This window comes from Sorex fumeus, unplaced genomic scaffold, assembly GCF_029834395.1.
Source record: "Sorex fumeus unplaced genomic scaffold, SorFum_2.1 ptg000009l, whole genome shotgun sequence".
NCBI classification, from domain to species: domain Eukaryota; kingdom Metazoa; phylum Chordata; class Mammalia; order Eulipotyphla; family Soricidae; genus Sorex; species Sorex fumeus.
The window spans coordinates 17,527,116-17,552,966 of NW_026606066.1; the positions used below are offsets into that span (position 1 = coordinate 17,527,116).

The window sequence follows — 25,851 nt, forward strand, 5'->3', positions numbered from 1 at the left end:
TTTTCCCCCCAAGCCTACCAGGAGTGATCCTTGTGTGCAGAGCCAGGAGTAAGCCCTGGCCATTGCTGGATGTGGCCCCCAAACAAAATAAACAAACAAATAAAAGAGTTAAGAATTAAGAATGGTCATTGGCTCATAGTATAATACTGTGGCTAGTATGTATATCACTCACCATTTTGATTAGGATGAAGTGACTTCAAGTTTCTTATACTATCAGGTACCTTTTCTTGAATGCTGGTATTATGTACCATAATGCATGGTCCTCTGCAAAATATGATAGTATATGGTATATATTTATCCCATTTAAACACACACACACATACACAAAGATACTAGGCAATAATTTCCAAACACATATGGATGAAGTAATGTCTTTCTGCCAAATACTGGAAATGTAATAGCAAAGAAAAAAAATACAACTGAGTGAAGATGATGCCATGAACCCTCAGTTTCCATATGATGGTTTATTATAAAGAAAGATGTAAGTAGTTTGGTTAAATAGATACTGCTCTAGTAACCGTGTCTTTTTTTATGACTGGTCGTTTTTTATATGAAACGAGAAATCAAAGGATCATTTTAGTCTTGTATATGCTGTATCTGGCAAAGTTTATTGTACATTAATCAGGATATTTTTTGTTGTTTTTCTGATGATAGAGGAGTTTAATTTGGAAACAATACCACAAACACTTATTGTAAAACACTGATGAAAAGGGGTGATTTTGCTGTGCTTATTCAGCTTTATTTACATTATGTCAGTTCAAACATAATGTAAGTGGACTCTACTAAAGCTTTCAATTCTGAAAATCAAGTACACAGTGGTCGTCTCTGATGTATCATACATTTTGTGAGGGTTAAACAAATAGTGCATTAACATCATATCCTAAAATGTAGAATTGCTTTATTTACTAACCAGTGAAAATTTCTGAAGAACATTTGTTAAAAATTGAAAATCAATGTCTCATTTAGGTCAAACAAATGGTGAGACACATACAGTACCAAAACTTTAATATTTGGCCCATTCATGTTACAGTTTTTTGGAAATGTTACAGTCTTTTTCTGACACAGGAATATCAGAACTGTCAATTTTGATTTTATTTCAAAACAAGGGCATACAAATAGGCATTTTGTAAATAAAAATTCATAATAACGTAAAAGGGATAGAATTTAAACTAAATGAATGACTATATTTGTGTCTAAAATATCAGATTTATATTTCAGAAGACTAGTATTAATTAGACAAACTGTCACAAACACTTCTGGCATACACACTACTTACTGTCCATCTGTGTTTCTAGTTTCTTGTTTTTCTTTGCAGTTTTGTGAGGACTCTTCCATATCATTGCCAAGGACTGAGTCAGGAACAGTATTCGATGTACTTATTATATCAGTAGATCCCACAGAAATATCCTGTGACTTCAGAGAAATATTTTCAGCCTCATCTTTAGGTACTTCATTCAATTCTTCCTTTTCATCTATTTCTTCAAGGCTAAAATCAGAGCTTATTCCAGCTACAAATAAATGAAGAGGTAATTATAAATATTGGTTTCCTTCCTTTTTTCCATATAATCCTGGCAAGGAAGTAATTTTTTTAACTGAATCAACACAAGATAGTTACAAGCTTTCATGTTTGGGTTTCAATCATGCAGTGATCAAACACCCATCCCTCCACTAGTGCACATTATCCAACACCAATGTCCCCAGTATACACCCCCCACACCCCCCACTTTCCAACCCTCTCGCTGCTTCCATGGCAGACAATTTCTCCCATACTCTCTCTCTATTTTGGGGCATTATGGTCTGTAATACAGATACTGAGAGATTATCATGTTTGGTCATTTATCTACTTTCAGCACACATCTCCCATCCCAATCAATCCCTCCAACCATCATTGTCTTAGTGATCCCTTCTCTATTCCAGTTGCCTTCTCCCCCAGCTCATGAGGCACACTTCCAACTATGGAGCAATCTTCCTGGCCCGTGTGTCTACTGTACTTGGGTGTCAGTCTCATGTTATGTTATAAATGAGTGCAGTCCTTCTATGTCTGTCCTTCTCTTTCTGACTCATTTCCCTTAGCATGATACTCTCTATGTCTATCCACTTATAAGCAAATTTCACACTGACTTCATCTCTCCTAACAGCTGCATAGTATTCCATTGTGCAGATGTACCAAAGTTTGTTTAACTAGTAGTCTGTTCTCTGGCACTCAGGTTGTTTTCAGATTCTGGCTATTGTGAACAGTGCTTTAATGAACATATAGGCACAAATGTAATTTCTACTGTGCTTTTTGGCACTCTTGGGATATATTCCCAGAAGTAGTATTGCAGGGTCATACAGAAACTCAATTTCTAGTTTTTGAAGGAATGTCCATATTGTTTTCCAGAAAGGTTGGACTGGTGGACATTCCCACTAACAGTGAAATAGTGTTCCCTTTCCCCCACATCCACACCATGCTTTTGTTCTTTTGAATGTGTGCCAGTCTCTGTGGTGTGAGATGATATCTCACTGTTGTTTGGATTTGCATCTCTCTGTTCATTAGTGATGTGGAACACTTTTTCATGTGCCTTTTGGCCATTTGTATTTCCTTTTTGAGGAATCTTCTGTTCATTTCTTCTCATTTTTTGATGGGGTTGGAGGTTTTTTCCTTGTACAATTCTACTAGTGTCTTATATATCCTGGATATTAATCCCTTATAAGATGGGTGTTGGGTAAATATTCTTTCCCATTCTGTTGGCTTTCTCTGTATTTTGGTCCCTGTTTCTTTTGAAGTGCAAAAGCTTCTTAGCTTGATGTAGTCCCATTTGTTTGTTTGATTCCACTTGCTTGGTCAGTGATTTTTCATCCTTAAAGATGCTTTTAGCTTCAGTATAATGGAGAGTTCTGCCTACATTTTCCTTATCTTATGGATTCATGTCTGATACTGAGTTCTTTAATCCACTTTAATCTGACTTTTGTGCCTGGCATTAGACAGAGATCAGAGTTCATTTTTTTTGCAAGTAGCTATCCAGTTTTCCCAGCACTACTTGTTGAAGAGGATTTCCTTGTTCCACTTCACAATTCTTGCTCCTTTGTCAAAGATTAAGTTGTCATGTATTTGAGAGTCTGTGCAGAATATTCAACTCTGTTCCAGTCAGTGGACAGCGGGTCTATTTCTAGCCCAATAACATGCTGTTTTAATTACTACTTCTTTGTACTATAGTTTGAAATTGAAGAAGGTGATGCCACACATCTTCTTTTCCCCAAGGATTGTTTTAGGTATTTGTGGAGGTTTATTGTTGCATATGAATTTCAGGAGTGTTTTGTCTATTTCTTTGAAAAATGTCATGGGTATCCTGATAGGGATCGCATTAAATCTATATAGTGCTTTGGGGAAATATTGCTATTTTGATGTTGATCCTCCATATCCCTGAGCAGGGGATGTGTCTACATTTCCTAGTGTCCACTTTTATTTCCTGAAGTAGTGTTCTTTAATTTTCATTGTATAGGTCCTTTATCTCTTTATTTAAGCTGGTTCCAAAGTACTTGATTTTCTGAGGTACTATTGTGAACGGTATTGTTTTTTTTAATGTCTCTTCTCTTTCATTATCTGTATATAGGAAAGTCATGGACTTTTGCGTGTTGATTTTGTAGCCTGCAACTTTATTACACAAACCTATTGTTTCTAGGAGCTTTTCTGTAGCGTCCTTAGGGTTTTCTAAGTATAGTATCATATCGTCTGCAAATAGTGATAGTTTGACCTCTTCCTTTCCTACCTGTAAGCCCTTGATATCTTTTTCTTGCCTAACTACTATAGCCAGTACTTCCAGTACTATATTGAATAGGAGTGTGAGAGTGCGCAACCTTGTCTTGTGCCTGATCTTAGAGGGAAGGCTTTTAGTTTTTCCCCATTGAGAATGATGCTTGGGTGGGCATGTGGTAGATGGCTTTGACTATATTGAGGAAAGTTCCTGCAATGCCTATTTTGCTCAGAGTTGCCATCATAAACTGGTTCTGGATTTCGTCAAATGCTTTTTTGATATAATCATATGGTTTTTATTATTTCTTTTATTGATATAATGGATTATGTTGATTGACTTGCAAATGTTAAACCACCCTTGCATTCCCAGGATGAATCCTACTTGGTCATGGTGTATGATCTTTTTGATGAGTCGTTGGATTCTGTTTGCTAGGATTTTGTTGAGGATCTTTGTGTCTGTGTTTATCAGGGATATTGGCCTGTAATTCTCTTTCTTTGTGGTATCTATGCCTGCTTTTGGCATCAGGGTGATATTTGCTTCATAGAAGCTGTTTGGAAGTGTTTCTGATTCTTCAATTTCCTGGAAAAGCTTAAAGAGGATTGGGAGTAAGTCCTCTTTAAAGATTTGGAAGAATTCATTAGTGAATCCATCTGGGCCAGGACTTTTGTTTTTGGGGAGACTTTTTATTACTGTTTCAATTTCCTTGATGGTGATAGGTCTGTTCAGATATTCCAAGTCTTCTTGGTTCAGCCTCAGGAGGCTATAGGAATCCAGGAATTTATCCATTTTCTCAAGGTTTGCTTGTTTTGCAGCATAAAGATTCTCAAAGTATCTCCGAGGATCCTTTGAATTGCTGTAGTTTCTGTTGTAATATCCCCCTTTTCTTTTAGATTCATACCTAAAAGTGAAGTCTTTGCTAATGGTGGATAATCATGTTATCATATATCAGATTATCTAATTATACTCACTTCTAAAACTAATATAAAATCAATCTGGATTTATTCATGGTATAAGAAAGAGGTTAAGCTTGCAAACTACATTAAAAAATATATCTTTCAAGTGGGGCTATAGACTGATTGTTGAGTGCATGCCCAAATGTATGGTCCTTGCCCCCCCCCCAAAAAAAACAAATAAAAATAAACAATTATAAATCTTTCAATTTTAATTATATACAACAATTCTCACTGTAAATGAAAAGAATATAATATTTTGATACTGTTTGCATGTGCGCATATTTATAAAAATCTGATCTGACTGTTACTAGTACTAACTAGAACTGAGAATTGTTTTAGCTCTTCTATTTATTCATCTATTTTTCATTTCTAAGACATACTTATCAGGGGCTACTCACTGCTCAGTGCTCAAGGCGCACTCATCTCTAGTTATGCCCAGGGGACCATAAAGTGTCAGAAATCAAACCTGTATCCCCAACATCCAATGCATGCATTCCAGCCATTAAGCTTACTCTCTTACCCTACTTGAGCCATTTTAAAACATATCAATGCTCGCATTTTACTCTACATACATACAGAATACCAAGAATTTTAAAGACTCTTCAGAGAATTAGAACTTTTAATTCTAATGTGCAGTATGGGTTAAAGTCTACTGATTCAGATGTCTAAAAGTACAAATAAAATTAGTATAATACAATAAAAAGCAACTTTTATTACCACTTACCCTCTGATTCGGAGGTAATTTTCTTTGTGTTTATTCATCTATATCATCAGAAAGTATAAAGATGCAATATAACCAGACATAGTTTTCACATTTCTTTCTTTTGCTCTGGATTTATTTAATAATAAACGGAAATATTTTCTACTGCATATGTTTTATTCAAATAACTATGTCCAAAGATTAAAAAGTGTATGTATTGCTTGGTTAAGGTTTCACTCTACAAAATTTCTTTTCATTATATAGAAATGGGTTTGATCATTTTATCTTTAGTGCCATTAACAAATGACCAACAAGGTAAAGGAGGCAACATCCTAAGCATTGAGTATCCTCCACATCAGCTGTGAAATTAAATTTTAAAGCAAAGAATGAGGTTCTGAGGCTCAGAGATGCAGAATACAGGTTAGGCACTTCTCCTGAACATGGCTGTCTTGGATTCTATACCTTGCATCACATATGGTCAACCCAAGCACAACCAGAGATAGATCCTTAAGGAGTAAGCCCTGAGGATTTCCGGGTGTGACCCCCAAACAAAAACCAAAACCAAAAAGTAAAAAAAAAAAAAATTAAGTTCTAGAACTTTGTTTCTTTAAAAGTAATTCAACATTTCCATTTATATAATAGGAGCTTAAGTAAGTTTAATATTATCAAAGTAGAGGTAGGGAAAAATAGCGTAGCATTGAATTTATAGTGATCAGAACATGAATTTAACAAGTTTATAAGTATATTTGAAGAAAAGGTGCAGAGAGATAGTACAGTAGGAAGTGTGATTGCATTGCACACAGTCGACATGAATTCAACCCTCAGCAACCCACTGTATTATCTCTATAGCCTCTTTTTTGGGTACATTTAAAAAAAAACGTTGCTCAAGATAAAGACATTATACAACTTGAATTTAAGTGAATAATCTAAATACACATGTACAGAAAAATACTGCTATTATGCCATGTGGAATATTTGATATGATGGCAATGCATAATATTGTGTCTATGCTAACACATTACTTCTATGTAGTAAATACATTTTGAAAACTGCACTGGAAAAAATGAATGATTTAGATGCAAATATGCTTTATATGACCTCTCAGTACAAATTAAACTCTTAGGGAAAAAAAGATTGAGATTAGATGTAGCAAATTACTGATCACTCTTTGTATTTCTCTAAGTCCCATCACAAATATTTCAGAGTCATAATTTTATTTTTCATTGAAAATAATATTTGTCAAACTGTGCTTTATGAACTGCTGCAAAAATAATTTTGCATTTTTTATGTGACAGTATACTAATTTTAAATAACTGATTTAATTTGATAAGGACTCTAGGTCACTAAAAATATGAAGAAAATCAATTACAAAGTCCTAATATTAACTACAAAGTTTTGTCATCTTGCAACAAAATAATTCTGATAATTTAAAAAGAATCTTTCCCCCATTCAATCAAAAGAAATACTATAGAACATAAGCCATGACTAGATAATAATTCTTCAGTAAAGAAATATGTAATTATTTTATATTTATATAGTTACATATGAAAAAATAATTCTATTAAGACAATGTTGCAAAGATCAGAAGTCAAAAAGGAAAGAAGCCAAAAACCTTTTTTTACTTACTGATTTCATATTTCTGGATGTTTCCATTTAGGTGTTTTTGATTGGGTTTTTGATTTTTTTTTTTTTTGAGCAACACCGAGCTGTGCTCAGGGACAATATGGAATACAGGGAATCAAACCTAGGTCAGCCATGCACAGTCAAGTGTCCTAACCACTGCATGTCTTTCTGGTTCATGGTTTTTATGTTTCTTAAATCTGTCATATTCATCTGTAATACTAGGCTAAGATTACACTCCAAGCCTACAATTTCAAATGCACACTATTTCAAATGTAATGCGGAAAATATTTCTTTACGATTGTCTTTCATATAAAGGGTCAATGGAGAATCAAATCTGTATACAATGATATCATAATCTGTATTAAACAAAGTACCAGCTAGGAAAGGCCTGGCCACCTACATGTCAGAGATGCTACGGCTGCCTCGGGCGATCCAGAGCACTGAGAGGCTTCTTTGGGCACAGTGCACAGTTCATGACTGGGGAGCCCAGGGCCAAGGGAAGTGTCTGCCAAAGAAGTAAAAATCTGTGGAAATGGCACTTAGACAACAAGGTTATAGCAGCAGAAAACGAGAAGCATTTTTGAAGAATTCAGATGTTAGCTCACAATTTTCCATGCATTAAATGAGAAGAAACACAAGGGGGAAAGGAAGACAAAATGCAGCAGCTGTCAAGCAAAGTTTGAATCATCAATACACCCTTTTCCTAATATTTCACCATCTTCTCATTTCACTCACTCTGATATTACTCAATGAATTTCCTTTGTAAACTGAAATGGCATCATTGGCATCATTCTAGTTCAGAAAAATCCATATTGGTTGTTGAATGAATTTTAATCAGAGAAAATAAATCTTATTATGTTTCAAAAGCCCAGCCAACATGGCCGACCCGAGTTCGATTCCTCCGCCCCTCTCGGAGAGCCCGGCAAGCTACTGAGAGTATCTCGCCTGCACGGCAGAGCCTGGCAAGTTCCCCGTGACGTATTTGATATGCCAGACACAGTAACAACAAAGTCTCCAATGGAGACGTTACTGGGCCCGCTCGAGCAAATCGATGATCAACGGGAGGGCCTTTACTTTACCTTTTATTAATAAGCATTTGAATACTTCCAAGTTTTTCTTGTATTTATGAATCCAATAATTAAATAGATATAGTTAGGAGATAGCACAATAGTCAAGAATGTGTGTGTTGCTTTTGCAGGAACCTGAGTTTGAATCCTGGCATTGCATGGCCCTCAATCACAGCCAATGTTGCCCTAGAGGCCCTCAGAAGCTGGCTTGGAAATGCTACATCATCAGTTTCGAGCATTGAGCCATCTGGCTTAGTTATTCAAATATTAGCAGGAGTGGGCCCCAGAACCCCTGAGCTGCTTTGGAACTCCCCTTCCCACCAAAATATTAGGTAGAGTTTTATACAAAACAAGTTTTACATCTATCAAATTACTCCTTTTGTAACGTCTGACACAGTAATATTCTATTTTTGATTCAACATTATTAGCCTGTCATATTCATTTATGTCTAACCTTAAATTATCTAAGAATAAAGGAATTTTATTACAGTTATTTTTATAAAAGCTACATAAAGCTTATTGAGAATATTAGGAAGCAGTGTCAGATGCATTATTTTATTTCCACTGGAATTTCATTTATTTGAATAAAATCCTAACTGAGATCATATACAGAATTCTATAATAAAAATTTTAACAATAGATTAGGGCTGTGAATATTAAGCTCATACTGAAAATAATTATACAAAAAATGGTGTGCTGTATATATTTTCCCCTCAGTACACCAAGGTTTACTCCTGAGATCTGATACTGCTGATGGAAAGACTGTAAAAGGTAACCTGATATTGTAAAAGGGAAAATAGGAGATCTAGAAAAATACTCAAGATACCATAGCAGAACTGAAATTTTTAGTTCTACTAGTTTCACACTCTAAACACAGGAGGAAAAAAATCCATTTCATGGTGAAAAAGGTTTACTCCTGAGATCTGACACAGCTCATGGGAAGATATAAAAGGTGATCAAATACTGCAAAAGGAAAAACAGACGTCTCCTAGAAAAATACTCAAGGTACCATAGCAGAACTAAAATTTTGAGTTCTGCTAGTCTCATACTCTAAACACAGGAGGAAACAAATTTCCATTTCATAGTGTAAAATTTGTGAAATGCAGTTGAATCACTTCTATGTCTTTCGTATAAAGAACATTATACTGGTTTCAATATTCAACTTACATAAATGTTTAATTCATTGCCATGGAATTCTAATCGATAATTAAAAAACATGCAATAGAATAAAGCTATCATACCTGGGCTTGACAGACCTTCAGTAGAGTTTGCTTCTGAAACACTGTCTGTTGGAAAAAACAGAGATCTTGTATGGAAAGTTCTGAAGATGCATCGCAACTTACAGTTCACATTTACAGACACACAATTCTTTAGTAGCTTAACTTAGTTATTTTTATTAAATTCACAAATTATCCCTAACCATGTTTTTTTTCTTCCTGCTTTTTTGGGTCACAGCTGGCGATGCACAGGGGTTATTCCTGGCTTTGCAATCAGGAATTACCCCTGGCGGTGCTCAGGAGACCATATAGGATGATGGGAATTGAACCCGGGTCGGCTGTATGCAAGACAAATGCCCGACCGGCTGTGCTATCACTGCAGCCCCCACTAACCATGGAGGAATATCACTATCCTGCTTAGATGCTACTAAGATCTACTTAGAGTCCCATTTCTACAGTAAATTAATCTTGAAAAGGAACTTTGTAAATAGACTGACAAATTTTAACACTCTCATTCTAGAATAAGAGAGCTGGGCAAATTTTCCATTTTACCTTGTTTTGTCAGCAGTTTAAAAAAATACAGTTGAAACCAATAAAGGACTAAACAGAGTAACCCTAAACCTAAATTTAAGTACTATGTGTAAAATAAATGATTTATATCCAATATCACTTCTATCACATTTATTCAATAAGCCACAATGCAAATATAACGTTAGTGGCAAAAGTAGCATACCTGTCGCCTGAAAGCTTTCATCACTTTGATGTAGGGGTATTTTGGAAGGTGGGGAAGGTGCTTTCCGCTTAGTCCTTTTCAAAGATGAATTCCCAAGAGAGGTGCTGCTGAGCTGCAGGGAACCAGTTCTTATTAGGCCTGCTCCATGGGGATTCTATGGAAAGCAAAAGGTCCAAACACCAAATATTCTTTATTCAGAAATGAATAAAAAACTTGAAGACAAGGATATTTATGTCAAACATATCAGAATGTTAATATGGAATTCATTCAAGAAACATTTGTGCAGTATGTACTATATGCTAGAAACTCTGCCATGAGATGGATATAGACATCAAAGCAAAATGTTCCTGTGCTTCAAGAAACTCAGGTTAGGAGACAGACAGGCAAACAATTAATTATAATGTAGAAAACATGTAAGTAACATGATTAAAAACTAAATTTTAAAGTAAAATATAAGAAAAACATTTTAAGTAACTTAGAGATAAAAGAAGGAAGACTGCGTGTAGATTAAGGCAGCTGAATTATCCCCATCTCTCTTCAGTATTTAATATAAATGAGAAACATTTCAGGAATCTATATGTCTATCTCAAGCAAGATCATTTAGGTCTCTGAGACCAGACAGAGCTAATGTACAAATTCAGAGCATGTGACGGTCAACAGCCCTGCCTCAGCAGTCTGGCCTTGCCTCCTGGCCCCCTGCCATGTCCTCTCACTCTTTCCATTTATATGCTTGAATGGTGTATTCATTACTTTGGTCTCCAATTTCCGGTCCCTTACTTTGACTTCTCCAATCAGTGACCTTTACCTTGAGTAAATCAAAAGTTACTTTTTTAACTATTTATTTAACTTTTAACATTAAGCTGACTTGATCCCCTTCTTTTCTCTTAAAAATTCTTTCTCTTAATTCTAGGATGTTACATTACTAACTATATAAAGATCCAAATTGTATTTTTTTGTTGTTTGCTTTTCACCTCACTCTTTGAACATATTCTCTTTTTTATCTATATTCATTCTCTCAGGAATCCCCTATGTTCTTAATTTTACATAATATTTAACATTGATGAATTCCCAGCGTATGTCTTTATCCTAGACCTCTACTGGATCTCCATTTAATCTTTATAGCCACTTCAAATTTAGCATAAACAAAAGCAAGATCCTTATCATTTCTTATTTTTCTTCCATCAAAGATAATCCTGTACTCAGAGCCTTCCCTATTCCAGTAAAGAGGAAGTCGTACTTGGGTCAGGGATGTGGTTCAGTGGAAAAGCACCTGCCATGCAGGTCATGAGTTCAGTCCCTGGCACCACCCCATAAGCTTGAGCACGATCCAAACACCACAATGAAGTTTATAATCTCTGGTGCACTGCCACCAAGTGTGGTGTCAGAAGGACAGTGAAAGTGCAACCCCTGGTCATTGCAACACCAGCAAAGAAAAGAGAAGGGGGTATGGAATAACAACAACAACAGCAGCAAGGCACTAAGAACATTTAAAAAGGAGCAAGCCATTTTTCAGTTTGATTAGACCAGAAACTTTGCAATTCTTCTCTCTCAACACTCTCCCCATTAAGTCTCTCCTTTTGGCTCATGTTGCTTAATTGTGACCCATAGTTCAAGTCACCATTAGTGAGCTTCTCAGCTCCTGCATTTCTCCCTATAATCCTTTCTCGAAAAGATTCTGTTAAAACCCAAGACGGGTGAAGGTACTTCTTCAAAACTCATTATGGGGCGAGAGAGAGTACATGGGTAAAGGCATATGCCTTGCACACAGCTGACATCTGTTCTATCCCCAGCACCTCATTTGGTCCCCTGAGGGGGGGTCCAAGAGTGATCCCCGAGCACTAAGAACTGGAAACTCAAGACTAAGACCTGAAAACTCGCAAGTGTGGCCTAAAAACAAAAAATAAAACAAAATCCATTATGGTTTCCCAAGTGGGAAAGAAAAGGTAATGTCCCTACACTGACTTGTAAGGCTATTGATGACCGCTTCTCCTGGTGTGGGATGGGCTTGCTCTACTGAGGCACACTGGCCTTCGTGCTATCCCCATATGTACTAGAAGTATACCCAACTCAGGGAGCTCCACTCACTGTTTGCTGCACCTGGAAAGCTCTTTGCATAACTTGACCTCTCACTCATTCATTTTTTTTTTCAGATCCTTTTTTAGATGTCAGCTGTCAATGAGTTTTTCCTTGATCCCTAGTACTTCTTATCATTCCCACTTTTCAACTTAATGAACATCATTTAATAGCTCTCTAATATTCTCTATATTTAAATTTGGTTTATTTATCTTGTTTATTGTCTTTCCATTAGGATTAATTCTAAGGACAGAATATTATCTATATTTGCTAAATATAGATAACATGGGCTGGAGCGATAGCACAGCGGGTAGGGCGTTCGCCTTACAAGCGGCCAACATGGCCGACCCGAGTTCGATTCCTCCGCCCCTCTCGGAGAGCCCGGCAAGCTACCGAGAGTATTCGATATGCCAGACACAGTAACAACAAAGTCTCCAATGGAGACATTACTGGGCCCGCTCGAGCAAATCGACGATCAACGGGAGGGCCTTTACCTTTACCTTTATAGATAACATATTATATAATACGTATTTATTATGTGTACTTATAAAATTTAATGAATATTTAGCATATAAAACATATTTAACATATAGTAAACATATATATTTGCATATATATTTAACTGCTGTATCTCTAGAGTAGTATCTTGCTCATAAAAGTATTTTAATAAATATATGTTGAGCAAGAGATGAGATGGAATACTGTAACTTCTATTATTAAATAAGTCTTTGATAAACTAGGTCTAGGAGAAGATGGAAAGTTTGGTCCCTTGGATCTTACAGGTCAATGTAAGTAGAAAAGGGAAACCCACCTGGCTCCACTCTAAGATTAATTTATCAAATTTTACTATTTTGAAACTTTGTACTATTTCTGATGAAGAAGGAAGGAGACTGCCCCCCGTTAGCAAAGTCTGATGTAGCTCTCATCACTGCCAACTGTGTTAGGAATTAAAGAGAAGGCAAGTCATCTCTTAGGGACAGAAACAGAGTGAGGCTTGAAGTGACAGGCACTTTTTTAAACATAATCTCTTCCTGACATGACTGCCTCCTCAAAGGGTGGAACACTGGCTCATAAAGGTAGTTTTTCTATCCTCAACACCCTACTTCCTTCTCCAGAATCTTGAGGCTACACCCAAATGCATAAAAAAGAGAGAAAAGATGGGACTAAAACACAACACCCCAAACCAAATATATTCAGTGCCTTAAAGTCAATTCAACTATTAAATATAATGCTTATCTCTCTTCTGCATTCCCCAGGTGGGCTAGGCAGGAGTAAGTATGTAGACCCCTCAATTCACGTTTATACATTTGAAATATTTAGAACAACACTCTCCTAGATTAAAAAAAAATCCAATGAGACTGGCAACATACAAAATACAGATCATTTTGAGACAAATATGATTTGTTTTTGTTTTTTTGGTTACACCCAGCAATGTTCAGAGGTTACTCCTGGCTCTGTGCTCAGAAATTACTCCTGGTACTTAGGGACCATATGGGGGTACTGGGGGTTGAAGCAAAGTTGGTTACATGCAAAGCAAATACCATACCCACTGCACTATTGCTCCAGCCCCAGGATATGTTTTATTTATTTTAGGGGCCACACCTAGCAGTACTCAGGGCTTACTCCTGGTTCTGTGGTCATGTATCACTTCTGGGCTTCATATATATATATATATATATATATATAGAGAGAGAGAGAGAGAGAGAGAGTTACTACTTACTCCTGGATATATATATATATATATATATATATATATATGGGTCACTTGATGAGATATCTATCTATCTATCTATCTATCTATCTATCTATCTATCTATCTATAATCACCAAAGTCAACAAAAGATGTCATTCAATTTCTTGATGAGTTTACCTCTGTGGAGCTTTACTGAAGCACACTTTATTTCTCTCATGGGTCTAATTTATCTGTAAGAACTTAGTACATAGCCAATAAGTAATTGCTAAATGCATGAAGTCATAAAAATATTTGATTTCCCTTTTTGTTAGATGCCTTGTTTCTCATGTTCTAATCAATTGCTTTTGTGAAGCATACGGTTGAAGCCCATTCTCCTCTTAAGTTGTATTCTAACTTGCTGTTATGTGCTGGTCTTTTCTTTCACCTGATAAAATCAGTCATGACATGAATTTCTCAGATTACTATACGTTTAGGAGTTAGAGGGCTTATCAAATGAGACTATATAAAAAATGTAGGGAAAAATCTACATGACAAAAAAATGATGTCTAAAACATGAGACATCCTCCTGAATGGGAGAAAATATTTGTACACAATACATTAAATAAAGAGCTAATATCCAAAATATATAAAAAACAATCACAAGATTCAGCAAAAAAAAAAAAAACTAAAAAATACCCCTAACAACCTAACAACCCTATTAAGAAATAAGAGATAAAAAATCATTTTCACAAAGAGAACATACAGATAGTTGGCATATGAAAAATTGTTCACTATCATATATTACCAGGGATTCCATTACTTCTGGATTTGCACTTAGGAATTAGTTCTGGTGGTGCCCAGGGGATCATATGGGATGCTGGGAATTGAACCCAGGCTGGCCGCATGCAAGACAAACGCCCTACCCTCTCTACTATCGCTCCAGCCCCTGATGATTTATGTTTTTTAAAAAGTTTTTTGAACCACAACTGGCTATGCTCAGGGCTTACTTTTGACTCTGTACCAATGGATCACCCTTGGAAGTGCTCAGAAGACCACATGCAGCACCTAGGATTGAACCCTGAGTTGGCCGTTCGCAAGGGCCTCTCAGTATCTATTGCAAACCATAATGCCCCAAAGTAGAGAGAGAGTATGGGGGAAATTGTCTGCCATGGAGGCAGGGGGAGGATGAGAAAGAGGGGATATAATGGGGATATTAGTGGTGGGGAATGTGCACTGGTAGAGGGATGGGTGTCTGGTCATTGTATGATGAAAGCTTATAACTGTATCTCATGGTGATTCAATAAAATAAAATTTAAAAAAAGAAAAAAAAGAAAGAAATCGAGAGAATGACAAATACCAATAATCTTGTCAATCTCTGTATATAGAAAAACAAAAAAGGGAATAGATAGTATCAAAAGATAAACACTTGGTTCTGGATTACATAACTGAAATCACCAAACACTGGGAAGAGTTGACAGGGGGAATAAAAAGGTGGCCTGAAAGAAATATAAGGAAACAGAGGAGGGTCTTGGGCACTTCGGTAGCAGTGAAGTATAATAACTGTGTATATCAAAATCATAAATGTTAACAGTATTGTGAACACATGTTCTAAACTAATAAAGCAGAAATATAAATGCCTAACCCCCCCACAAAAAATGACAAAAAATAGTATAATAACTGTTGCGTCTTGAAGAAAAGATGTTCTATATTCACCGAGAAAATTCTCTTGAGCAAAAGCCTTTAGAAAAATGAGTGCCACTGAAGTTCGAAGTTCTTGATGTTGTAAAATATACTACAGATAAGAAAAGCATACTGCACTATATCCTAAGTATACAGTTATGTATCTAGCACATGGAGATTCTTAGACTTCTACCCTAAGTAAGAGGATAAACAATGCTAGAAAGAAAGTTTACTACTTCTTTTCAACAATGAGTCCGTAGACCAGTGATGGCCCACTAATGTAAAGGTTAAAAATTACTAGACCATCATAATGGCTGTAATTGTGGTCATCATTAACAGGTTAATTATTTAACAACAATGGTCATTAACAGACTGGTGCCCAGAGAGGTACTAGTTCTTAGGAGAAAAGACTGAAACACACTGTACTGAACTACCATGCTTATTTACATAAGATATCATTAAATCCCATATAACATGTTAAAAAAATAAAGAGGGAGAAAAATAACTAGAAAGGACATTAAAGTTTAAATAGGAGCAACATTCTTGAACCCTCATTCCAAAAATACTAGAATATTTTTTTAGTTGGTGTAGTGGTGGGTACACCCAGGAGAACTCAGGCCTCTGCCTCTGTGCTCAGAAGTCATCACTGATGGTGCTCAGAGAAACATATTTAGTACTAGGGATTAAGTGAGGGTTGGCCCCATTTGCCTTAACCACTGTATTGTCTCGCTGGGCTACCCTCTTGTTTTATTATGCACTTTAGAAGTGTGCTAGTAACAGCCTACTTTTACCTAAGTTAGTGTTAGTTTTCCAGTATTTATGAGTGTGAATTTGTCTAATTAAAGAGAGACTTCCAGAAAGTTTACAAGTTGGAAGGCATCCCAGTGTAGTGGTTACCAAACAAATAAACTCTGAAGACAATGCCAAGAATCAGGCAGCATGGCTTTTATTGTCTCTGTAACCTTCCGTCTCCTTATCTATATAAAAAATGAAAAAATTAGGAGCCCTCCATTCTGAAGTCACAAGTGTTCCAGATGGGGTACATAACTTTCTTTATTTTATGGGACTTTATTTCTTCCCTCTCCTCTCCTATATTTCCTAAGTAAAACTACTTTACAAAGAAAATAAACAAATAAAATGAGAAAAGTAACAGTACATACCTCAAAAGGAACTGGATGTTTTTATGAAATGACAACTGCAAAAGTAAACTGCCCAGTTTACCATGCATGCTCTATAAATAATAGAGCACAAGCACTTATAATCTGTCTACTTGAAAGTATGTAAAATGCTCTATTAATATAATAAGCAAATGGAAGAGATAAGCAAAGGTTAGTATAAAATGCATAAATAAAAGTATTTATTCTAGGTCTGGAATGAGAGAGTGATTCTTATAGTGACAGTAGAGTAAGAGTCCTACTAGGGTCAATCTTACTTTTAACCAACCTTAAATCCCAACACCATGGCTCATAGAACACACATTTAACATGGTGAGGTCCAGAGTTTAATCCCAGCACCACTCCACTCTCAGCACCTGAACACTGATTGTAGCCCCTATTGAAATAATCAACAGGGACCAGGGAGAAGTATAGGAGTGAAGGCACTTGTCTTGCACGCAACCAACTTGGGCTCAATCCCTGGCACCACATATGGTCTCCTGAGCATTGTCAGGAGTAATCTATGAGCCCAGAGCCAACAATAAGCTCTCAGAACCCCTTGGTTCTGTCGCCGAAAAATTAAAAATAAATTAAAAAAAAACTATTTAACATACATTTATTACTTTCTGGTCATCAATATGTGTGCACTACAGTAACACAGTACATAAAATGTTGATTTTTCAATGATATGAACTGGGAATTGATACTATGATGTAGTGTTACTTCAGTTAAAAAAAAATTGGCCAAATAGAAAAACAAGAATAATGAATTTAATATGAGGAATGAAAATGACAAAATTCCTTAGAACTGTCTTTAGTGGTTTAACACCACAGTTTTCTTTTTTTTTTTTAAATTTTTTTTTTATTAGTGAAACACCATGAGGTACAGTTGTAGATTTACAATTTTTTGTGCTTGGGTTTGATTATACAATGATCAGATACCCATCCCTCCACCAGTGCCCATTTTCCACCACCATGGATAATATCCCCCCCACCCCCATCCCCTCATTCCCCCTGCCTCTGTGGCAGGGCAATCCCCTGTGTTCTGTCTCTCCTTTTGGGTGTTGTGGTCTGCAAAAGAGGCATTGAGTGGCAAACATGTTCAGTCCATAGTCTACTTTCGACATGCATCTCCCCTCCTGGGAGGATCCTCCAAACACCCTTTATTTGAACACCACAGTTTTCTTATAGTCAACTTACAATTGAAATTTTATTTTATTTTTAATTTTTTTAAGTATGAAAATATTTTTATTTATTTTAATTTTTAAAAATTTTTTATTAGTGAAACACCATGAAGCTTCTGCACCTAAAAAGAAACAGTGACCAAAATACAAAGACAGTCTACAGAATGGGAAAGGATATTCGCCGAATACACATCCGACAAGGGGTTGATATCAAGGATATACAGGGTACTGGTTGAATTCCACAAGAATAAAACATCCAACCCCATCAAAAAATGGGGCAATGAAATGAACAGAAACTTTCTCGAAGAAGAAATCCAAATAGCTAAAAGGTATATGAGAAAATGCTCTACATCATTAACCATCAGGGAGATGCAGATTAAAACAACGAGATATCATCTCACACCACAGAGACTGGCCCACATCCAAAAGAACAAAAGCAACCGATGCTGGCGTGGATGTGGCGAGAAAGGGACCTTCCTTCACTGCTGGTGGGAATGCCGACTGGGTCAGCCCTTTTGGAAAACATTATAGACAATTCTCAAAAAATTAGAAATTGAGCTCCCACTTGACCCAGCAATACCACTCCTGGGAATATATCCCTGAGAGGCAAAAAAGTATAGTCGAAGTGACATCTGCACTTGTTTGTTCATTGCAGCACTCTTTACAATAGCCAGAATCCAGAAAAAACATGAGTGCCCAACAACAGATGACTGGTTAAAGAAACTTTGGAATAATTGAAATTTTAAAACCAAGTTGAGATTGATTTTTTTCCCTAAGTCAAAATGGTTTGTTAAAACAAGGTTTCTGCTTAATAGGAGGAAAATGCTGGGTTAATGATTAGAGACTTTCTATTATTTTCTTTAGTTAAACTCACTAAGTCCTGAGGGCTGGAGCGATAGCACAGCGGGTAGAGTGTTTGCCTTGCATGCAGCCAACCCGGGTACAATTCCCAGCATCCTATATGGTCCCCTGAGCACTGCCAGGAGTAATTCCTGAGTGCATGAGCCAGGCGTAACCCCTTTGCAATGTTGGGTGTGACCCAAAAAGCAAAAAAAAAAAAAAAAAAAAAACAAAAAACCTCACTAAGTCCATCTGTAATTAGTCAATTAGTGAAAAGAGGAAAAGAGTACCTACAACAAGAATGCACATCACTAAGTTTTGCAGTGTATGAAGAGAACAATGCTGTCCTAAGAAACATAATATCCTAATAAAGATGAAAGGTCAAGTAAAATCATGATAGACAGAATTAGGTCAGAACTTAAATCCAGATCAGAATCCATCAATAAAAAATGGAAATACATTAGGCAAAGAAAACAGAATTGAATGATTTTTCAATAGACATGACTATTGGGCCTCTACTAGTTATTAGATCACTGACTGAATCATAAGCTGTGGATCAGTGAAATCAGTATACTCTTGATAAAAGAGTTCAAAGAATACATATACAAAATAAGGAAAATTGGAGCTCCAGTGGCATCACTGGTTAGCGTGCAGGGCTTATACGGCAGTACATGCAGAACAAAATAAAGAAAGCATTCAAACTAATGGAACAAAAGCTTAATAGAATTGACAAATGTTTCTTCAAGGTTTGGGGAAGCATTTCTGTTTCCAATAAGATTTTCACACATAGCAGACGACATTCCCAGCAGTGAATGATAACCCCACCAACACTGGCTGATTCCAGACTTTTGGATATGTGACATTCTATTTAAATGAGATAATATCTCAGTGCTGTTTTGATTTTCCTATAAGGATGTAAAGTGCATGTTTTTCACAGAGACTTGGGTTCAACCCAAGGCACCACAAAAGCAAACCAAAATAAAATCGCCTAAACTATAAATATATATTTGGGTTTGTTATTAACAACTTTGTTTTAAAATATATGACTTACAGATATGGATAGGGGAGGGATTAAAGACCCTAAGAAATCCCTTAAAAATGCCTTAAAATATAGATATATGTGCCTGGGAGAGTGGTAGAGCACATTTTTCACATGTACAATAAAGCTCTGGCTTTGAAAACTGGCACAAAGATGTTTTTATAGTATATGCCATATACATTAAAATGTAATATATAATTATATATAAATATTATATATATTCTTAGGATACAGAAGCACATCTTTCTACTCTTAATGAATTGTCTAATAAAATATTAAATATTTTAAAAGTGACATTAGTTTCCTCTAATAAATTATATCTTAATTACTGAATTTTCATATGAATGTTACACTTAACTGTTTAAATTCCTTTTGTGTTTATTTGCTTGGGAGCCACATAAGGATTTACTACTGGTTCTGTGCTCAGTGATCACTCCTATCGATGTCTGGAGGACCATATATGGTGTCAGATAAAATGGGAGTCAATTGTGGGTCAGGTAAATGCTTCAACTCCTTTACTATCCCTCCAATCTCAACCTTTTTAAATTCTTAGACTCTTTCTAAATAATATTACAAGATAGACTATAAGTTAGTTTTCTTAAACTTAATTATTATGTAGAACATAATACAAAAGATTGAGGTATTAGATTTAGTTTTTATAACAGGAAAATCTAGAAAGAAATATTTTAAGCAATAGTCCATTGCATCATTTATCATAAAATTAATATAATCTCAATATGATACAAACAATGCACACACTGGTGGGAAAAATTACTGTAAATTTCAAAAAATGCAGGACATCCACTATAATTTTGGTGTCAAATCTTTTACACAAACTATTTACTTATTTACTTCCTTATTGTTGGACGACATGAGCTCCTAAGTGTATCTCAAAGCCCGGAGGACCTTTCTAGCGATTTGTAGCCAACTTGGTCAGCAGTTCAATTCTAGGGTCTTGAGGATGTGATGCTGCTTGGGCCCTGTAGTGCTGGGAATCACCTGGTCTACTCCTGTAATGCACAGGGGCCTCCAGAACTATATGGCAGCGCTACGGGTTGTGCAGTACCCAGCAATGTTCAAGGGACCATGTGACATCTGGATCAAACCAGGGTCAGATTTATGCATGCCAGCAAATGCTGTTATTCCGTGACTATCTCTATGGTTCTGTAACTTAATATTTCCTTTTTTCCTTCCTCCCTCCCTCTGTTCCTTCCTTTCCCCTTCCCCACAATGCCTTGCGCACAGCAAGTACCCTACCACTGAGCTACATCTCCATCTATTTTACTTTCTTTTTATCTATATAAACGTGTTTTAAAATTCTCATTGTTTGCACTGAAAGTTTTAGCATGTTTAAGCTATATTAAGAGTTATATTAAGTTACATCAGAACAGATAGATAGTACAGTGGTTTAGGCATTTGTCTTGTATGCAGTTAACCTGGGTTTGATCCTTGGCACCTCATATGGTCTCCTGAACTCATAAGGAGAGACCCTTGAGCATAGAGGGAGGACTAAGCTCTAAGCACTCTCTGTATGTCCCCAAACAACTATAAAATAATGGCTTGTTTAATTTAGAAGACAAATAGACTGAAATAAATACATTAGCAGGTCTCAGTTTATCTCTTAGTTAAGAAGTTAGGATTTCTATCACAATATATTTATTTTCTAACCCATTTCCATGCAGACCAGAAAAAAATATAAGTATTATACCACTGCTCTTTCTCAGACAATTTGTGTTTTTATTCACCTGTTCTACAATATTTTGAGATAGTATAAAGTCAGGTTTTACATGTGCTAATTTCTGATTTATAACACTTTTTAATGCCTAACAATAAGACCATTAATGGTACATTTCAGATGCTAAAAATAGCAATAATTGGGGTAAGAGTGACAGTACAGAAGGTAAGGTGTTTACCTTGCAGGTAACTGACCCAGGTGCAATTCCTAGCACCCCATGTGGTATGGCCCCCAAAACAAAAGAAAGAAAACAAAACAAAAGTAGCAGTAAGTAGGAGAATGGTGGCAACTATAGAATATCTTTTTGGTTCCTTTAACCACTTTATCATGAGCTTACTTATTTACATTTAGCTCTCCGTAGTCACGGTGATCAGGAGAACGGGTGTCTGGGGTTAGCTGGAGAATACCAAATATCTAGAGATTAACTGAGTTAACACATGCTGATTACTAGAAGGCATCTCTTATGAGATCACAGGTGTCACAGTACTAGAGAAGTTGAATAAGCTTGATAGGATAAGAACTTGTAAAATAAGATTCTTAACACCAACAATTTTCAATGCTATTTGTTAATTCAGTGTACAACTTGGAAGAGAAATAATTTTTGAATACATCCGTATTAGATCTACAAATTTTCCGCTGCTCTAAGGTTTAACAACTTTTGGGAAGAGGACAGTGGTTGTTGGGCCACATCCAGTGGTACTCAAGAGCTATTCCTGACTCTGCTCAGGAGTGACCCCTGACAGTGCTTGGGGAAACACGCAGTGTCGAGGTTGGAAGTGGGACTGCCTGAATGCATCTAAGGCGAACACTTTCTTTCTCATACTATTTTTTGGCTCCTTTCAGTGTGCTTATTATATTTTGAGGGTGTTTGGCTTTGGAATCCTACGAGATGTTTGGGGCCTCTACCCAGCTCTGTGCTTCACTGTTGCTCCCAGAGGTGCATGCCCAGGATAGGGTGGCTGCAGGCAAGGCAAGTGTCTTAGTCTCTATGCACTATTTCTTTGGTCCCTTTAACGACTTTATTATGAGCTTAATTATTTACACTTAGCTCAGAGGTAAAGCTGGAAAAACTCGAAAAAGAAAAGACACAGAGCATTTTTGTGAGCATTAAGTAAATGATGTGCTCAGAACCATCTTTGGAACATTAGGAAGTAGTACACAAACACTGGCTTCACTGTTGCTATTGTGATTATGATCCTTTGAAGACCTGATGAAACTACAATGACAAAGTATACCTTGTATCTGGGAAAGACTTAAAAAGAAAAGCAGATTAAATATTATATTGTGCTAGTATGTTTCTCTACTGAATGAAACAAGTCATATTTTTGGAAGTACAGACAGCTGTATTCCGTATATCAAACTGAAAATGCCATGGCAACCACTGTTTCTAGGCAATTGTAGAAGTCTGTGTGTGGTCCACTCTATATAAAAAATGCAAGTGGAGAGTTGAGTGACTAATCAAGGGTTATAGGATAATATGGAGAAAACAACCTAAGATATATTTCATAAAAATTAAACTATATGCTCCATTAAAATCTCAATGACTTCATGAAACAACTAAAATACATTAAGTGAAATTAGGACCAACTATAGACTTGTACATTTCACAAACATGTAGCAATTTATCCTATCTGCTTGAAACCCACAATAAAAATTAAAGGATAAAACTGGGTAAAAGATGAAACATTTGTAAAAAACCAATTAAATCAGTTGCTAAAAAATAACATTCTAGGTATTAGATTTCACTTGCATAATACTAGATGGCAAAGTATTTCAATTTCTCAATATGTGAGTGCTTGTCAGCAGCAGAATGTAAAATGAAACCAAATGAAATATCCAATCAAGCTCATTCCTTAACTCTTTTTCCAGCCAAAAGCCAATATCCTACAGAAAGTGAAATGCCATCCTGTTAGCCTGGAAAAAGCTGCTTGCTGTTGTATGCACATATAACTCCAAGTGGGAAAGTCACATCAAATATGTAAGAATAAACTGGTGTATTATCATATTACAAAGGTTTTGGGAACCCTATGGGCCAAGATTTTCCACTTGTCTCTAACTCTTATATGTCTTATTTGAAGGTAAAATAAGAGTAAGTACCTAACCGGTTAATAACACTAAGATATCCTTTGGTCACTGATTTTATTAACTTTTATTCATTTTATTCGCACTGATAAGTGGTCCGTAGATACGGTACCAGAAATTAAACTTTTCAATTTAAATTCAGGAATTTGAGGTTATGTTCAATTTAGGTTAATGTTATTGTATTTCTGACTTTTGCCCTTCTGCCATTTTGAGGGGGGAAAAAAAAAGTTAGGGGCAGACTTGGGTGTGGTGGAGGTCCACCCACATCCATCAATGTTCAGGGGCTATTCCTGGCTCTGTGCTCAGATGCGACTCCTGTTGGTACTCAGGGACTGTATGTGGTACCTGAAGATTCAAATAAGGATTGGCTATTTGCAAGACAAGCAAGCTTCTTACCTCACTTTTCTAGTTCCAATGTGACAATCTTATTGTAGATAAATATAATAACATTATTATAAATAATTACATACTTCATGCAGTATTAGTGTGATAAGTTTCCTATAATAACATGAGCCCACTGTAACATACGTCAATGTACAACTGGCATTTCAAATTATTAGGGAAATCACATTCACTGAGTGTCCAAAAGGCAAGAAGGAAGACAGAGAGAAAGTTCAAAGGGCTAGGTGCATGCTTTGCATTAGGGAGACCTGGCTTCAATAGCTGGTATATTATGGCTTTCCACAATCTCAGTATCAAACAAGGATTAGCACCTAAGCACTACTGAATATAACACAAAACCAAAACAAATGAGTACCAAGAAAAATTCTAGTAAATTTCTAATTCCAAAGCTTCTGTTCAAATGAGCCTATCTACAGAAGACAGTATATTCACTTTCACATGGAAAATAACACAAAGCTTGAATGTGAAAGACTACAAATAAATTTAGGGACATGAAAAGAACACCATAGCAATGATAGTGCACTATATTGTCTTTAAAATATATCCTTTGTTCAAATAAGAGTTTTAGATGCACAAATGTTCTCCCTAAAGATAATTTATTTTACTAACTTGGATATTCATCCATTAGAAAATGCACAGTTGACTGCCAAAATCAGCTAAGAAAATCAACAGCCTTTATGTGAATATTTTCAGTTTAAGCAACAAATTCACTTCCCAAACACCTTAACTTTAATTCATCATTATTAGGAAATGACTTAGAAGAAAGAAGCAAATTATTAAATACAAGTAGCCAAAATTATAAGAGATGTGGTTCACAAAAAGTGTTTCAAACTACAGATACAATAATTTACCAGGAAGCCTGTCTAAGCAAACACAGTATCAATAATGACTTTAAAACACATTAAAATTAAAGCTCAAGTTGAATAAAATGTTTAGTTATAAATCACTTTGTCCTATTTTATTGTTATTTAGCTTGCTGATTGGAATTTTGTTACTTCACCCAGAGACATGGTATTTTCTATTTCTAGAATGATGCAACTATTTTCAATATTTTCTTTATGAGAGGAGGCCTTGGTGAAAAACATGAAAAAAAGCAGATTGCTGTAGTTTTGTTAAACAGTGCGCCCTTGTGGCTTATTTGTATCCAAAACCAATAAAAATGATAGGATGAGTGCATAAAAAATTTTTAGAACTGAAATTATTATGATGCAATTTTTGTCTTAGTTATTTTTCCAGTTCCCCAATCATAAAAAATGGTGCCTTTAAAATTTAAGATTCAAGACTCACTTTACAATGAGGTAATAAGGGTTTACATTATTGTGTATTTCAGGAGTACTTTTTCACACTTCTTCAAAAGTTTAGTTGTTACACCATATCTGCCACCAAAGTGCCACAATCTCTCCACTAGTCTATAGGTCTCCATCCACCTTTTGTATCTTCTCTTATCTAGCCCCCTGGAAACCTCATATAAACTAAATGGTAATAACTGTCAATGATTTAAATTCAAAACAGGCAAACAGCACAATAAACCAAATCCACTCATAAATTTATAAGCTTTGCTGAATTTCCTGAATACCTTTATCTGGCTATAGGCAGAATTTCAATTTACAGATCAGTTTTATTTACAGTCATTATGTAGTATACACTAGTTATATATTGTTAGCCCTTAAGGTTTTAATAAAACTTTGTGAAAATTTTGCCTATTTTGTAAAACTTAAGAAAAAAGCTCTGGTAAGACTACAAAACTGAGGTTACTACGCAGTAGGCAGTGGGAAAGAAAAGTGAGACTAGAAATGGCAAAGGACAGTGGTGGAGGGTGTTGGTCACTATGGTGGAGGTGAGCTGGAGAAACTCTGTACATCAATACCATAAGCACTGGGGCCAGAGTGATATAGTACAGTGGGTAAGATGACTGCTGTGCATGCACCCAAGCCAGCTTTCGATCCGCAGTACCTCAAATGGTCA

The 25,851-nt window shown here is 36.0% G+C and overlaps 1 protein-coding gene across 5 annotated transcripts in view; it reads right to left on the bottom strand.

Moving 5' to 3' along the window:
• COBLL1 (cordon-bleu WH2 repeat protein like 1) overlaps positions 1-25,851 on the bottom strand; it is a 192,066-nt gene that overhangs the window by 15,459 nt on the left and 150,756 nt on the right. For 3 of the 5 annotated variants that reach the window (XM_056110356.1, XM_056110358.1, XM_056110357.1), the window contains 5 exons: positions 10,027-10,180; positions 9,318-9,362; positions 7,411-7,515; positions 1,277-1,508; positions 173-264 (listed from right to left, as the gene is read on the bottom strand). In XM_056110356.1, the coding sequence (XP_055966331.1) occupies positions 173-264; positions 1,277-1,508; positions 7,411-7,515; positions 9,318-9,362; positions 10,027-10,180 (628 nt within the window). The remainder of the gene's footprint in view (positions 1-172; positions 265-1,276; positions 1,509-7,410; positions 7,516-9,317; positions 9,363-10,026; positions 10,181-25,851) is intronic. The other 2 variants (XM_056110360.1, XM_056110359.1) reach the window with 1 other exon arrangement.